The 13884-nt window shown below is 41.3% G+C and overlaps 1 protein-coding gene and 1 long non-coding RNA gene across 4 annotated transcripts in view; one reads left to right on the top strand and one right to left on the bottom strand.

Annotated features, from left to right (window-relative positions):
- LOC110403718 lies at positions 349-2859 on the top strand. The gene is made up of 3 exons (XR_002441807.1): positions 349-863; positions 1314-1593; positions 2013-2859. It is a non-coding gene; the product is annotated as an uncharacterized LOC110403718 (long non-coding RNA).
- Positions 7728-13884, bottom strand: part of NDP (NDP, norrin cystine knot growth factor) — a 20573-nt gene continuing 14416 nt past the window's right edge. For 2 of the 3 annotated variants that reach the window (XM_021407317.1, XM_021407320.1), the window contains exon 4: positions 8512-8739. In XM_021407317.1, coding sequence (XP_021262992.1) covers positions 8512-8739 — 228 coding nt within the window. Of the gene's footprint in view, positions 8740-13884 lie in introns of all 3 variants that reach the window. The other variant, XM_021407331.1, reaches the window with a different exon arrangement.

Below are 13884 nucleotides of genomic sequence, written 5' to 3'. Positions count from 1 at the left end.
CTTCTAATGTTATGGCACCCAAAACTGCACAGAGTTTTTGAGGTGAGGCTACACCAAGGCAGAGTATACTTGTTGGAATTCCATGACTTCAAGTCTGTGGAAATTTCTAAGCCTCCTGGCTATGTGACAACTGTTTTAAGGACTTTGGAAAGTGCAGAGTACAAATAAGAACAGAAGCAGAAAATGTAAGCCAGGGGAAACAAGAATCAAGTCATTCTTGGAAGGAAAAACTAGGGGAAAAAAAGTAAAAGCACATGCTGATAGGTATGTTCAAGATTTTGGGTTTACTCTATCTCAGGTCTACAGGCATCTGCAGTGGGCTTTGAGAGCTCATGCTCATAGCTACAAGCAAATATTTTATTTCCTCTTGCCAAAGAGCAGTCAGATCAAATAGTCTGCCTTAGCCTGCACTTCAAGAAGTCAAATGTTGCCAGGTCTCTGCAGGCTGCCCCATTATGTGAAAAAAGAAAAACAGTGGGACATCTACTTTAGAAAAATGTTGCAGCTCTGCTGTCTTTTTATGTCAGTTTTGATGACAGTTCGTGAGAGATTTTGCTTGTCTACTTGCCAGTCAGAGAATCACTTTAACATGATTGTTCTGGGGCAGCCCTACAAAAACGAAGCACACCTCCCCTGCTTTGTTCCTTGACACTACATTTTAGCCCTCTCTCCTCAGGAGTCATGCATCATAAACTTTTCCAAGAGATGATACTGTGACAAAATTGTCATGCTGCCCTGTTACACGTAAGGGCATGGACTCAGGAGCCTGAAGGAGGCCTGAGGAGATAATCTAATTCCCTGCACCAAACCTAAACCATCTGTAGGAGGACATTTATCTAACGTGCTCTCCAAGGCATACAACGGTATCTTTTCACAACAACCTACTGCAATTCTTTCCTGTCCGTTGTCTTCTGTATAAGTTTTTTTTTTCATTACAGTTGTTAGTAGTCTAATCTCTGCAGCTGCTTTTTGCATATATTAATATTTTCAGCAGATTTTCTATCAACCTTCTTTTCTCTACCCACTTACTTCAGTTTTCTCTTATAGGCTATGTTGTTATTCCCTCTATCTTTTGGAATTTCTCTCCTCTATGTCAGCTAGTTTTGTTAATGTTGAGTATGCTGGAGGGATTGCTTTAGTTACCTCATGATGCCTCCCAGCATCACATTTAGCTTTCTCATAACTAATTAATATGATGTTAATCAGTAATGTTCTGCTGTGACCCATCATAACTGCCACATCTCTTGAAGAACTGTTAAAAAGGCTTATATTTGCGCAGCTGATTATTCGTTCCTGTCTGCTATGTCTTGCAGCTTTTCTTTCTGTTTACTGGATATTAGGAAACATTTCTTTACCAAGAGGGTTGTCAACCCCTGGAAAGAGCTTCCTAGAGTGGTGTTTGATGACCCATGTCTGTCAGTGTTCAAGTGCCATTTGAATAAACCTTTCAGAAATTTCATCTAGACCATTCTTCCTCACTTCGTTTGCAAGAATATCATTGTCATAATCCATGATCATCTAGTCAAGACACTCAGTTCAGTCTAGAAGACTTTCATCTCTGCTCAGCAAAGACAAAGACAAATGTCTAGTCAGGTGAGTTGACTTCAGACTCAGTTATCTTGACTGAATCTCCACTGACTTCAGTGGGAAGCCAGACACCTGGCTTAATCACAGGCAGGAGGTGTTTGGGTCTGTGAGACAAATCCCACCTGTTAAGTTCTGTATAACACTCAGGGTGATATGCTGTATTTGTTATATTCTAGCCATGCTTTGGTACACAGTTTTAGAGTGCAGGAGAAAAGCAGCAAGGAAAATAGCTCCAGTACAAATGTAATGGTGCAACAATGGAGTTTGTTATTGCTGATTTCAGTAGCCCCTAACAGTAATGGGTTCTTGTCATGTGAAAAGGATAGTGAGTCTTATCTTCTGGGAGTATGGCTTGATATTAATGGCAACTTCAGGTATAATAATAAAAGTGGAATGTAGCGATTTTGTCTTTCTGTGTTTTGCAGGTTCAAGGACCATTCCTCTCCCTTTCTGCTGTACAAAGCTTTCCCCTGAATGACCACATTCTTCATTATCTTGAGCTACCACAAGCCCTGCTTGTGATGCCTGGTACCACCTCTACAATGTGAAATAAGCGCAGCTCTTACAAGCCTGTATTTGCTAGACAAAACTAGAAGCCCTCATGTGTGACTTAATTGCAGTCACTGACTCAAGTTTTTCTTGCTAGGTTTTCACCCTCTTAGTTCTGCCCATTTTCCAGTCTGACAGATCTCACAGAAGAGATGGGGAGAAGTGGGAACCAACAGGGTTTGCAGTAGAAACAAACCTGCCAAATTTTCCTTGCTGAGCACAAAGCTTGCACTGAAGACTGCTTCTTCATGCTTTCCAGTGCACACTACACATACAATGGCCTTCTTCCCAACCACACAGCCTCAGCACTGCCATCCCCATCCCACAAACTGAATTAGCCTCCAGCAGCCATGCAGGACGAGAGCTCCACCTAAAGGCTCAGCCTCAGTACTCTTCAGGACTTGTGAGCCTCTGCTGTGCTCCATCTCCAAGGGAAAATGCACCTTACTCAGCAAAATGCAGACACAGTATCAGTCATGGCCTTTACCTCCATTGCAGCGGAGCATGCTGCTGATCTAGCATCATTTTGTATTTATCACTTTTTATTTTATTGCATACTCAATAGCTAAGCAGCACAAGGTCATGCAGCAGTTTTGTCTGGCAGCTGTGGTACAATTAACGCATAAAAATATATGTATGAATATATAAATGTAGATTTGTGTGTGTCTCTGTACGTTTCTCTTCTATATCTAGTTGGAAGACTATAAATAATTTCCTACAAAGCTGTGATTATCAGAGTCGTGGTTACAGAATATAGCTTTTATCTCCTCCTAGAGTCAACACTCTCACCCTCCCTGTCTCTCTGTGCACATCCATACACACATATCTCTGCATCTATCAGTGCAGCTTAAGAGAAAACAAAACAAAACACTAGGCAGCAACAAACAAGCAAAGAAACACCATGGGAGAAATTCAGAAGCACAGGAATGGGTTCTCCCAGTGTAAGGACTCTCCGGCACTTTAAAAGGAGCTAAATATGGGAGGCAGTGGTAACCTTAGTCCCTAGAGGGGTAAAATTTGTACATACAGAGTTCATATAACGTTAGAATCAATTTTAAGTCTGTGCAGACTTGCTGTAGCAGGTAATAGGTTTCACCTGCCAGCCTTCCATTCCCAGTTACTAACCGAGCGTTTGGACAAGATCCTTATGTGACACTATGGAGATGTGACTGATATGAGCAGATAGATCCCAGACTCACAGTTGCTTCCATGGGTCTAGGAGAGGTCTTTGCTCCTGCCCACCTCTCAAGGAGTAGCAGAAGGCTGTGAGGTTGAAGAAACATGCCTGTGAAATATGTGTCTGCATATATATGTGAATGTAATAAAAAGCTCAAAAGTTCTTTAACAGGACCAGATTCCTCCTTAGTAAAGCTATGGAGCTGACCACCCTTAAGATTTTCACTTCTGCAAAATCATATTTTTTTCATTTTCAAAGACAAAAGCAGGCAGTCAGCCATTTCAATACTCACATAAATTAGTGGAGACTTTGATTTCAGGCCTCCCCCAGTGTTCCTCCAGCGTTACAGAGGTGGGAACTGATGCTTTCAAAGAAGAGCACTTTCCACCTCTCCTCCTGAATCTAAGTCATTCTGGAGGCAGAACAAGGGTCAGCAAGACAAAGTCCCTAATGTTTAGGGTACAGAGCTGGGGGAGATGAATCTAGCACATCAGATATTGTTGCTCCCTCAGTCAATCCTGTTTTTTATACAGTGATTGTCTACAGTGCACAGCATTAGTACAAACCTCCACTATGTTTTGCAACTGGAAAGCCTCAAAAGAACAGAAAATTCTGAAGTTTTGAGATCCACATAGAGCTTGGAATATCAATTGTGAAACTGAATGAAAGCTGCTTTATTTTAGGATTAGCTCTTTAATTCTTCTTAGAAAAACTGATCTAGATTAACAAATGTAGATTACTTTGGAATGCGATTAGCTGGTTTTAATATTTTGTTTTCATAGGATGTGCTGTCAACACCTGAAGGAGGGATTAAATCTGTCTCACAAAAATGACAGATGTCCTTTTGTATTTCCATACACTTTTTTGATTCCTAGACTGCTCCAATATGGTCTAGTAAATATATTTTTTTAAAAGGCAAAGCAAAATATTTTAAAATAAGCATTACTGGTACAGTCCAAACGAGATTGCTTTTTCTCATTAGTGAACTCTGAATTTTTGTACCTTGTTGTACATAAATAATCTTCATATTATTGAACCACAGAGGACTATTTTCAGTAGGTTAGTATGTTTACTAACACAGTTTGCAGACTAGTGATTACCTATCCTCCCTCTTTTGAACCATAAATAATGATTTTTGACCCTGACTTGGTAGACTCACTATTTGGATTTTCAACCAGCTTATTTGTAGATATATAAGACAGCAAGTTGGCTGGGCTGCAACTTTCCTGTGCCTCTTTGATATAATACACTCTATCTTAGAAGGCTGTCAGTGACTTTTACCCTGGATAATTACATTCTCTTTTCCTTTTCCTTTTCCTTGCCTTGCCTTCCCTTTTCACTTCTCTCTATTCTTTCCCCCCCCCCCTTTTTTTTTTTTCCTACAGCACAATGGCATTTGGATTTCTCAGAAATATTTATGGGCCAAATCAGAGAAAAAAATCCTTCCTAAGTAGAGCTCTGTTTCCTGAAGGATTTAATCCTGTTTCAGATAAATTTAGTTTGAAACCTTTCACTGTCTTTAAGCATGTAGGACTAGACACTGAAAAACAACTCACTCACAGAAGGGAGCCCAAGGGAATCACTTTTCTTGCATCAGATCCTAAGAACTGAAGCAAGACCCACAGAGTGGCAGAGTACTGCTCTGTTTGTACGAGTCCTGATTATAGTCTACACATTTCTGTCCTATAAGGACCTTGAGGAGGTGGTCAGGTTTGGGATCTCTTCTCCAGCAGAAATGCTACAAGCTCAGAGGGCAGGGTGAGGTGTAAATTGATTGGGTACATCCCAAGAAAGCATTTAGTTATTAAGTTTTATGATTTATATAAAGACTTATATATATGTAGATACTGTTTTTGAATCTATGCGGCTTTAAGCACTAAAGCAGAAGCTGAAACTGGGGGCAGAATACTTACAATGCAAGATCGTAAGCTCTTTTAATCTGTCAATCACAAATTATTTCTGATAGACACAACACACAGTGGCTTTATAAGACTTTCCCTGCAAGCAAAAGATACTAGCAAAGGTCCAGTTTCCCTTGTGTTCTCCATGAGTACCATCAATCCAGCTGACATGTAACGCCACCACTAGTGGGTTGGGTGGCTTTCAAGAGCCAGCCTAGTTCGGCTTAGAAACTTCATCAAGAGACTAGAGGGCATAGGAGTCAAAAGTCTGCATCATATCTTGGGCAAACTGCAGGAACCACACAGCTGAACCAGCCTTTCTGTGAGGGAAGATAGTGCCTGAGGGTGAGGCACAACCTGGGGAGAAGACTGCCATTTGAGTCTCAGGGAGAGGATGCTTTAGCAAAGAAAAGGGCCCACAGCATTACCTGGACAACTAGACCTGTCCCACCCTGTTGTTCAAAATCAACACAATTTAAGATGCACAGACACTGTAGTCAGACTTGTAAAACAAAGCTTAAGTATCTAGTGTGGGGCCAGGCTAAGAAATTAGGAAGCTGATGCATCTCCAAGCACCATTTAGACTCTCTCTCTCCATGGGACGAGTCCTGTAGTTTTTACCTGAAGACTCATTTTCTCTTTTTTCAAATATGCCTCGTGATTTTAACCATGAGCAACCATGTGTGCTTTGTTCAGCACTTGTTTGCCTTTTGTAAGTATCAAAAGTATCAAAATATGGTTTTATAGCAGACTTTTGGGTATTTGGAGTTGAAGATTATCCCCATCTTTTCTTAAACGTTAATATGAAGATTGCCCAACAAAGCCAACAGAAGAATTTGGAAGTTTGATTCACTGTTTAATAACCATTTCTAGCTATTTACAGGCATGTTTGCCTTATGACTTCTAATTTCTGTTACATTCCTTCTGTGAATTTATTTGACTCAACAGTTAAATTAGATGATGTGAAATCCTCTTCACCTTTGCGTCTGGCAACAGACTGCGATCACAAGGCAATGATTTCATTAGAGGAATCAAGCAAAAGTGGAAGGAATGTAGGGCGTGAGAGGGGGGGAAAAAGCATTTGTTGAAGCACAAATACCTCCTGGGAAACCTATTTGAGCAATTATAGCTCTTGCACTGTGACACCAAAGGGATGTGGGAATAAATACCAGCCAGGTTCTTCTCTCGTCATAAATATTTTATTTTTCTTTCTAAATTCTCATTCTCTAGATAGCTGTGTAGCACTGCTTGTGTGCTTAGATCACACAAGTTTTTGGTGCAGTTATTTGGTGGTATTGCTGAAGTTTCAGATAATTACTGAAATTTTCTCCACATAATTAACAGTAGAGATTAATGGGTTTTTGGATAATGGGTTTTTTAGGTGCTGGAGATTGAAAGAGAGTAGAAAAATGATGCACATAATCTTTCATATAAAGTAATCTGGTGATAATACCTGGCTCATGCTCCTACCTCTCACCCTTTGATGTTCAAACTATGTATCACATGTGAGAAGAATGACTGACAGTGTTGAAACAATGATTGGTGTCTGATGACCTCACCAGGGCTCATCATGCATGGGTTTGACATTTTAATCCGAGCCTCTTGGCTTCTGACTTCTTGATTCACCTGTTTGTTTGCCTGCAGCTCTGTGATGTTGAAAACTGCCCACCTCCTAGCCATTTCTAGAAGACAGAGTCCTTCCTATGCACTACAAACCTCTCTGCAACCAGTGTCTGCGGGTATACTTGACCCCACTTCTGACTGACTGCCATCCTCGTCCAAGATCTGGCTCACAAGGCTAGTATCTGTCCCCCATGTTCCCTCATATCCCATGCATACCCACCATGAGAAGGCAGTGGAAGAGGAATTTGTTTTTGCAGTACCAGCCCCAGTAACCCCTGAGCAGAACGCAAGACAGCTGCTCTCCCTGGTAGCCCTTGGGAATCTCTTTCTTCATCATTTGCTGCAGACAGACAGGATGGTGCTGAACAGATGGAGCAAATACTTGGCTTGGACAAGACTTCCTGTCCTTGCCACAAGGCCTCCAACAGACATTGTTGTGCAGGGGAACTGCTCCAAGAAGGTGGCTGTGGGACTGAGCATGCCCGTGCTGATGAGGAGTAGAAACTGCTCTGAACCTGGATCTTATGCAGAAGGATGCTCCTGACATCTCCGTGACTTCTATCCAAAGAATGGCTCATCCAGATGTATGTGGACAGATGGCCCAGCCAAGAGCTGTGGCATTCCCCAACAGTTACCATCTGGGTGGTAAGTCCACCAGGACCCCAGGTAGCAGGTCTTTAAATAAATTGAAACACAAGCTTTGTGGTCCAGTGGATAACACTGGGGTTCAAACTCTGCCTTAAACCTTATATGGGCACATCCATGTGATTTTCCCAACTATCTAAGGAATAAATGATACTCAGTGGTCTGAGGATGAAAATAAATCCTAGATTTGGTCATTATTTTGGTAGCTCTGTCTCTGTACATCAACAGATTAAGAAAAGACTCCATTTAGTATGCAACATTTTAATTTTTGTTTAGTTTTTAGTGTTTGAATAATGGCTTTTGTGACAGATGTAATGTATCACATTTACAGGCTTTTAGAGGGGAATAATGCCTCATGACCTCACACTTCTCAAGAGTCCCTCAACCACTGAACTGTGATGCCATATACTGCAAATAATCATTTTAGCTGGCGCTGGGTAATCCCAGAGGTACATTTTGTATTAGGTTCACTTTTCAGTGATTTATTTGTAATTTCTGCTAAACCACAGTTAAAGTTATCCACCACTTGGCTGATAGATCAGTAACAGGTAGCCCTTGCCAACGACACAGTTTGTGTGAAGGCCGATACAGCTAGGAGTCTGAGAATACAGACAGGTGAAGATGTTGCATGTGGGAACCAATGCCCATCATCTGTCTGAAAGCTGGCTTCCAGTGCATGGTGCTGCTGCCCATCCAGCCTTCTTTGTTGAGCCCTCACTGCTCTGGGCCCAAAGTAAATCCCCTCTCTGTCATCAGAGCTGGGCCTGAAAAAGGAGAAACTAGCAAAAATATCCTTTCAGCAAAAAGGAAAGGTTTCTTAAAAACAAGTCCACATGCTTTTGCCTTTGCCACAGATTGCACATTGGTACCAGCACCATTCAGGCCCCAGGAGATATTTCACTTTATCTCTCAGCTCCATCCATCCTGGTTAGTTGTGTCCTGGGATTGTTGGCCTCATCTCTGGTCACTTCTTGGGAGCCCTCCCCAGCAGCAGCATCCTGGTCCTGACGCAGTGCAGCAGGCGCATCCCTAGGAGTTGCACTCCTCGCAGTGGCAGGAGAGGATGTAGCGGTACGTGGCAGTGAGCCGCATGCCACCCGAGCAGCGCAGCCGCATGGCCTTCAGCTTAGAGGTCTGGGGCCGGCAGCAGTGGCAGGTGGAGCGGAAAGGCTGCTTTAGGACAGTGCTGAAGGACACCATTGGCTCTGAGCGTGAGGTCTGGCTGCAGCGTCCTTCACAGCGAGCCAGCAGCACCATCTGTGAAGGAAGAGAGATGGGTTAGGAATGTCCTTCCAGTCTGGCTGACCTGTCCTCATCTACCACAGCTCCCCACATTGGTGGTGGCACCCAACCCTTTGCAGTACACTTTGTCCGAGAGAGCCGAGGAGGTTATGAGGGCAGGAGAAAAATGGAGTCTTTCCTATGGTGCCAGACACCATTACTAGTAACAAATATGGAGCCTGGTTCTCTGACAGCTGACTTTGGGGCTCAAAAAATTTGCAGCCAGCTGTTTTCCAGGCACAGTGACTGCAAGCATGACTCGCTGGCCCCAGGTTTATGGCAGGGAAGCCCTTAAATCATCAGCCAGCCTAGTGCTTTGGTTGGGTATTTTCCAGTGTTTTGAGTTTATGTACTAATGATCAGCAGAACTGGTCCTTAGGGTCAGTAAATCTCTCAAATGCTTAGAAATATAAACATATAAATTAGAAATATAAAGAAGCTTAGTTTATTGCTTCTAAAGAATTATGTTTATGGCACTGTCTTCTGCAAAGATCACCTGAAATGTATGTTTGCAATTGTGTGAATAAATGTATAATTACATCAGTTGTGTCTGTGTAAAATGCACTGCATAACACAAGGCAGTGAAAACGTAGACAAACATGAACTCCTTGCTAAGTATGGGGATTCCCTAGTGAGATATTCTAAAAGTCAAATAGGCTCCATGGTTCTTCTCCGGGATGCATCAGCTGAGCTATGACCAGAATAGGCCAACTTGCACAATGAGAGGTGCTAGAGAATGAAATACCATGGGAAGTCCACTGCTTCCATTCCCAACAATCCCTTGTTGATAAGTGGAGATGGCTGCAGTCTCCCAAGCTCTATATAAAACATGGAAAGAACCTTTTAAAGCTGAGATGATCATGTGGTTAGAAACAGCTGTTATCACCTTGTAGAGCTAAAAGTTTTGTACAACTTTAAAAAAAACTCTTACACCTTCATGGGGAATGAAATATTATTTAATCCTGATCAGCTAATTCTGATTAACCAATACAGATTTTAAATTGGCTTTTTGTATCATACAAGCAAGGGCAAAATGTGATGAAGGTGATAATGTATGCGCCAAAAAAGTTGTAAGTTTATCCTATAACCAAAGAAAATCATTTTATTTTGACCATACTGTACACATCTCATGACTTTTCCAGACAATCCAGAAGGACAACTAAAGATGTGATGGCAAATATTTTATAACATTAAATACTTCTAATACTCTGTCACTACACATTCTCAACTGGACACAAATCTTACAAGCAGGTATATAAAATGTTTAATTTTCAGAAACTCTCTTCTTTAGTTAAAGTCATGTGGAAAGGTGAAAGGAAGAGAGAGAGAATACTCCTGGTATCAAGTACTGCCAGCACTACCGGTGTGCGTGGGAAAGGTGCTGATTGTCAGTAAAGAACATACTTTGTACAGTACTTAAAAATGTCTCTTCCAAGAGTACTTTCATGATAAAGTAATATTTCAAAATGCACTAACATGTTAACAACTGCACTTCCAGTCAACAGAAGGAAGGTGCATTCATGAGCTGGTGATCTGGGCTTGGAACCAAGCACCTTCCACCTCAGTTTTCTTGTTGGCTCTTCAATACATTTGCCATTTTTCATAATTCCTAGCATGAATTTATTGTCTCCTTCCTTTGACCATAGAATCATAGAATTATTTGAGTTAGAAGAGACCTTTAAAGGTCATCTAGTCCGACTCCCTGGTGCTGCCTATTCATAAACCAATTCACTCATTTGCTAGTAGTAATATGGTGGGAAGGAAATTTCTGTGTGCTGTTGAGCCACACACCAGCTTTAGATGTATTAGCAATGTTAATCTCAATACTATCATTGTATTTAGTGTTTATAAGAGGGAAAAGGAAAATTATCACAGTTCTAGCACCCAGATGAAAATCCACTTTTGTTTCCTGGAAGAAAAACTCCTTTCCCACAGTGACAGGCAACCAGCTGGTAAAGGGTGACATGGCTGTCTTATTCCTTTCCTGCAAAGGAAAGACAGAAGACTGGGACATGTAAAACAACTAGTTTCCTTCCCTGTTTCTTGACAGCTCTCATTAGGTCCCCCACTTTGACCAGTTCATCAGACTGTGAGCTCTGTCACAGACTTCCCAAGCATTTTGCTGATGAAGAGGCTGAGGAGGAACCTGGCTGTGGCCTGCAGTCACTTAGAAGGGAGTTACAAAGACAATGCAGCACAACTGTCTTCAGGAGTGGCAATAGAGAAGATAAAATGGCCACCGGCTACTTTCTGGGAGCTTCAGAGGACTTTCAGAGTTCACCCCAGCCAACACTTCTATGATTCTGTGATTTCAGCCCATATGTGACAGCACACATTGCTCTACGACGGAGATGACTTCTAATGGTCGATGCTTCTGGTGCTGGAAAAATTAGTCACTTCTGGCACATTTCTCCTAAGGATTTTTTATGCCACACATCCGTACTCCTGTAGGTACTTTCAGAAACACCAGAAAAAAGATAACAGCCCCCAAGGACTACGGAAGAGTTGCAGAAGTATAATTATAGGGTAGAATCTCTGTCTCAAGCTTTCTAGTGCAAAGACAATCAATATTTCTTCAATATGCAATTGCATTTATAATGGCTTAGCAAACTTTGTCTTTAAAAACACGTTTCACTCTGTGGAGATCATAATTTTAATCTAAAATTTTGCTAGTTATTCAGAAGAGTATGGTTAGTATTAATACTGTGTAAAATAGAATTATAGACCTCTAAGATCATCTGAGATCATCTAGTCCAACTGTCCACCTACCACTAATATTGCCCACTAAACCATATCCCTCAGTGCCACATCCACACATTTCTTGAGCACCTTGAGGGACAGTGACTCCACCATGTCCCTTGGCAGCCTATTCCAGCAAAGTTACACAGTGTTGGTCTTATTTTTGGATTATAGAGTAAACGATTAGAAATGGCACTACACCATTCATATCAAGTCAAGCTTGCAAGAGAAATCTATTCAGATTTTCCATTTTGATGGCTTTCTAAACTTCTGAACTAACCTGAAGCCCTCAGCATAACTTAACCTCCTCCTCATAAATCCCAAAGAGTACCAGCAGATTTTGGCAGGTGTGCAAATGAGCTGGAAATAGCATGTACTTTAAAAGCTTTGCTTTGCCATTTAATCAATAGCACCAGCTGTTTATTGCATCGTATACTATAGCGCAACAGAGATTATCGCCTAAATAATTAGTAATGATATGATGGCATGGCACAGCAATACAGTAAGTGTATATATAGTAAAAATGTGTGGGTATTTTATAACCTGATATCCGTGCCTCCTGGCTCTCCCACACATAGTAGCCTGTTCATGTCACCTTGTGATGCTATTCACGGAAGTAGCCTGTTCATGTCACCTTGTGATGCTATTCACGGAAGTATAGAGCAATGCAAGGCGAGAGCAGTGGGGGTCCTGCGTGCTTGTTTGAGCAGCTAGAAAAATGCGGCTTTTTTTCACTTCAAGTCAGTAATCTCATAGCCGTCTGATGGCTATAGAACAACCACGATCTGGAAATGTAGAACTTATTAACTGGTTTGTTACTGTGGGTATTAGTAGCCCTGTTTTCCACACTCTTCAGCAATGCGTTGAGGCCTGAGCGGATGTGCTGTATGCATGAGCAAGGACTTGTGTACAGCATTCATGGCCTGGCTGCAAGCAGGAACGGCTGCAATCCTCATGAGCCACCTCCTGAGCAAATGTATTCCATTTGCTAAACCTTTCTTCACCTGGTACTTCTCTCTCTGGCCCAGATTCTTTGCCTCTAGGCTATCAGTGGCAGCATGCCACTGGCACATCTGGAGGAAGCACTTGTGACAGCTGATACCATAATTTATGAGGATTTGATTGCAATGGCAAGGCAGTCCAACACATCGAAGGGCAGTGACAGAGGTCAGACAAAATCCAATACAGTCAGGAAGGTCAGTACCTCATGAGCTGACACACATATTTCCTTGAATTCAAAGGAAAACACAGCTTTTCAGGAGCACATTACCTTCTTTCATCCCTCCTTTGTTTTGTCTATACATTCTGTTACCATAACGGACTACATTTCCAGAATCTTTGGAAATCTATTTTCAACATCTGCTTGATGTCACAAGCAAGAGGGATTTTAATGGTTAAATTATACCTGGGGGACATTTCCAAATGTAATAAAACTACTTTCCGTGTGGGTACAATTGGCAGCCTCTCTGCAGAAAAATATGGTAAGCATAATCCTTGTTTAACCAAGATAGACAGCAAAAGTAATACATCTTGCAATTTCTGAAGTCATTTTTAACTTCTGTAATTCTATGCTGCACTAAGAGGGTAAATGCACAGAGTGAAAAAAGAAAGCTTGGTGAAACTAATGTATCACTCCAAAAAAGGACAAAGTCTCTGACAGAAATTTAGTCCCAGCTCCAAAATGAAATCACAGTGGAAACAATAAGTACTGCAATTCCCATAGCTACTCCAGCAGAACCTTCCTTTTTTTGACTTGTTTATATTTCATTACAATATATACAGAAGCAGACATCACATCTAATTTTCATTAGCAAGTCAAGTCTAATATTGATCTGTTTATATGCTAGATCCAGAACAGAAGCCATCTGTCTAGCAGAATGATTCAGATCCCTAAGACCTTAACAAAGAAAGAGCTTAACAAATTGAGAGGTTTTCTAGGAACAGTCAAAATTATCCTGCTTTGTTGGGAAACTGTTTTAATTTTCCACTCCATGAGAAAGTCGTACATCTTGCAGTATTCTTAAAACATTGTTCTTGAAACCATTGTGGAATGCGGGAAGGCAAAAGTTGTGATAATATTTTCGAACATGATTACCATTAGAGACCTCATTTAAAAAAATGTCATTGACATTTTTGCAGTTAGTTACAGATGTTTGTGTCAACAGCTTTTTTTTATCAAAGCTCTGTTTTGAAATAATATGTTTTTCATTAGATTGCCTTCCTTGTTCTCATTTCCATCATTCCCAGTGTTATATGCTTGATTGCTTTTCTCTGCCCTTGAGAAGGCTAATAAAACAAGTTGTTGGTGGGATTCCTTCCTTATTTCCTTCCTTCCTTCCTTCCTTCCTTCCTTCCTTCCTTCCTTCCTTCCTTCCTTCTTCC

This window comes from Numida meleagris, chromosome 1 (assembly GCF_002078875.1).
Source record: "Numida meleagris isolate 19003 breed g44 Domestic line chromosome 1, NumMel1.0, whole genome shotgun sequence".
NCBI classification, from domain to species: Eukaryota; Metazoa; Chordata; class Aves; order Galliformes; family Numididae; genus Numida; species Numida meleagris.
Note: the sequence above shows the minus strand (reverse complement) of the source record. Positions and strands in the feature narration are given on the sequence as shown.